Source organism: Lingula anatina, chromosome 1 (assembly GCF_051362555.1).
Source record: "Lingula anatina isolate TDL-2025a chromosome 1, LinAna3.0, whole genome shotgun sequence".
In the NCBI taxonomy this organism is placed as follows: Eukaryota; Metazoa; Brachiopoda; class Lingulata; order Lingulida; family Lingulidae; genus Lingula; species Lingula anatina.
This window is the reverse complement of record NC_141767.1, coordinates 31322129-31325634: the sequence shown is the minus strand read 5'-3', so window position 1 is coordinate 31325634 and position 3506 is coordinate 31322129. Positions and strand designations below refer to the sequence as shown.

Below are 3506 nucleotides of genomic sequence, written 5' to 3'. Positions count from 1 at the left end.
AGTTGTTTATAAGATGAATCATTTTAAAGATTGAATTATCATGAGCTGAAGAAAAAAGAGAGGATGCCTCCTATCTTGCTCTATCGCCTATTTTCGGTTACGGAAATGCCCGAATATATGCGATAAAGTAAAAATGGAGGATGTGACAATATTTAAGTTTCAAGTTTTGTTCAAATATAGACGGAAATTTACATCATATGGGACTATCGTGCTGTACATGATATTAATTACAAGCTATTTAATACCTGCAGACTCTAAAGAGAACTGTGATGTTTCGTGTGAAAATGGGAACTGCAAAAACGGGAAGTGTGTATGTTTTCCAGGTTGGACAGGTACTTCTTGTCAGTCGTGCGGTGGTCGCGTCAGGTAAGGTGGAGATGTTCTCCTTTAATTTTGTTTCATATGTGAAATCTTTCCTCATTCAGTTGATAATTGACTCCATGAGATGCATCGTGTTAAAAAAATGACATATGAACTGGAACTTTTCTCAAATGGAAGTGTAACAATAACAACCTGTTTGGGTGGTTCCTGGTGACTCAACACAAACCACCTTACCTGCTGTTTATTTATGGTCCACGTTTTTGTACAGAGACAAGAGATCAATACATACATCAGCAGAAGCCAGGAAACATACCTTTTAATTCACGCAGACTTTTTTTACTGTTGTGTTATCAAAGTAAAAGGTATCTGTCAGAAGCAAGACCATTTTAAAAGTAATTCCCTGTTGTGTAAACTAAACAGTGTCATATTTGTTGCCTAGTGCATGTACCATTCTGCAGAATATTATTTTAAGGTCGAAGAGCAATGGAATCATTTATATCTAATCTAAACATAATTGATCAGTTTTACTATTTTACAGCTAGACATGTACAGCTTGTTAAAATTATCAGTCTCCCATCCTCTGTCTCATCATACAATAACTTGTTTTTCATCATGGGAGGTCATGGGTCATCTGTTATGTCTATGCATCGTTTTTAGCCAGGATTGTTACTCCATTATACTAATTATTCTTGCATTGCCACTGTGCTGCAAACAGAAATACATGGGGAAAAAACAGTGGCATGTACATGTGCAACAGTAATACACCATACTTTAAATTTTTGCAGACTTTTAAACTTGGGGTACAGATAAATAGGTCAAGTTTATGGCCAGAAATTTGAAAAAAGTGCAGTTTTCAAGCTATTTTTTATTTATTTATTTTTATTTTTTGGCTGACTCACTGATTTATTTGGTTTATTCTATGGCATGTCAACTTTATTTAAATAGTGTAAGAATTTTGTAGAAGTGGTTTAATATGCATTACAGAAAATCAGTGTTTACTTCGTATGTAAGTTATCTTCCTGTACATTTCAGCAGAAACTGCTGATTAAATTTTTAAAAGTCTGAATTGGGAAAGATTAGTTGCTTTGCAGGATATGTAAACATAGAAAATATGACATGGGAGTGTTTAAAGTGTGTACAGTATACCTTTAGATTGATTATTGAGAATTTGCTGACACAGAATTGTGTATTGGTATTAAGTCTGAAAACTAAGAGAGAATAGGTATAGTGGAAAACATTTAGTTATTTTAGACTGACCATACCTCTTGTTAAGGTGAACATTTCAGATTTTAAAGCATTTTTTAAACTCCCTTGTTATCAGTCTTGTCTAGATGCTGGTTTCTTTGAATTTATTTGTTTAGTTTGTGTATATTAGACATCTTTATTTTATACAAAAGCGATGCGATTGCCAATTTTCTACCCTGTGTGTGTGTGTGTGTTTACAATTATTCTTCCAGTACAGTTTAATTTGACACCTTAGAGAACAATGATTAAGTGCAGATAAGAACTTGACTACTAGTAGGTTAATAGAACCACTACTCATTTAGGAAGTGGGAATAAACTTGGTTAATAAATCATTTTTATCTATGCCCCAGTGTTTCTGGAACTTCATAACAGCACAGCAATACTAATGATATTTTTAAAAATACAGTAAATATCATTCATTTAATATTATTTATGTAAAATGGTTAAGTACTACATAAAAATTTATGGTTTTGCTGTCAGTTTTGACAATGAACGTAAAACTTAAACACAAAACAAAGGTAAAGATCTACAACTTAAATTAATTTAACTTCTCATTTTCCATATTTTCTTCCAGGTTAACAGACCCCAGTGGCTATATTCATGATGGTGCTGGAAATTACAGTACAGATAGTAAGTGTTCCTGGCTGATAGACAGTGGTCAGGACAACGTTCCCATTCACTTCCGCCTGAAACACTATGCCACAGAATGTTCCTGGGATCACCTGTACATATATGATGGAGACTCGGCCTTCTCTCCACTTCTAGCAGCTTTTAGGTATGTGATCAACTTGAAGCTTTTCCTTATGCATGCAATTTTCAATGTTTAAATGATCAAAACACTAAAAGAAAGTGGAAGTTAAAGTATGTCGTTTCACTTATTTGCCATAAGTGCAGCTCTCTATAATGGTCTAGTGAAACTGAATTTTACATCCTTATTTTACATGTGGCCCCTTTGCCATAATTTAGGTGGCTGTATGGTAAATGTAAGTTTTTATTTGCACCTTTCTTATCAGTCTCTGGGTAGGTGCTAACAATAAAAATAAAACCTTTTTTTTTCTTGGCAGCCTGCAGGTTTATTGCACATATAGAATATGCCCTATTTTTTTCATCAGTTTGTCAGTACAAGTAGGCAGTTAACATTAAAAAGCCTTTTCATTTTATGGCAGCTTCATGTTTCTTTTGTGAAATACCTCTTGATATTTTTGCCATAATGTAGACAAAATATCCTATACAGAATGGTGGATTTAGATATCTTTCAATCTTATGTTATCTTGTATGAACTGACTAATAGCACTTTGGGCAATGTTATGTGGCTCTGAAAAACCATGTTCACTTTGAAAACACCGTAGATTACATATTGCATTTATGTAATAGAGCCTTCCATGTTTTTCAATGTATTTCATGTTCCAATATTTAAGCACCAAATTAAGTTAAAGGAACAAAAAGTAAACTAGTATTCATAAAATGTGTAAGTCCAGCATTAGTTTGTTGTGTTGCATCTGGGCTTTGCCACTGAGCCATTCACACATTGAAAACAGTGTTGTACCTCATTTTGAGATATATGCAGCACAGCTAAAGGTGCAAAATTACAACAAATGTCCCTTAAAATTTAGAGCTCCCAATAGGTAAATAATAAAAGTGAATATTTCTCTTTTTCACTTATTGATTACTCAACATACACCCTGAAAAAGCCATATTATTTACTCTGTACTTGTAGTTATGTAGGTGTTCTAAGAACTCTGTTCATGTGGCCAGATACCAGATTCACAATAGCTTACTTACATAAATTTGCAGATGCAACTCTGGTATGAAATGAGTGAAAGATGGTAGTGTTTTTCTGTAAAAAGTTGGCTTTCAACTAGCCTTGTTTCACATTACTGTAGGTATTGATTTACTATTTATGTCTTCACGTGACTGTAAGAAGCAGAAGAAAATCAAAG

General features: G+C 33.6%; 1 protein-coding gene across 3 annotated transcripts in view; it reads left to right on the top strand.

The window, feature by feature from the left end:
* The first annotated feature begins 101 nt into the window (after positions 1-101).
* Positions 102-3506, top strand: part of LOC106155829 (attractin-like protein 1) — a 30001-nt gene continuing 26596 nt past the window's right edge. For all 3 annotated transcript variants that reach the window (XM_087002738.1, XM_013530840.3, XM_013530841.3), the window contains exons 1-2: positions 102-366; positions 2141-2341. In XM_087002738.1, coding sequence (XP_086858864.1) covers positions 134-366; positions 2141-2341 — 434 coding nt within the window. In that variant the 5' untranslated portion in view covers positions 102-133. The remainder of the gene's footprint in view (positions 367-2140; positions 2342-3506) is intronic.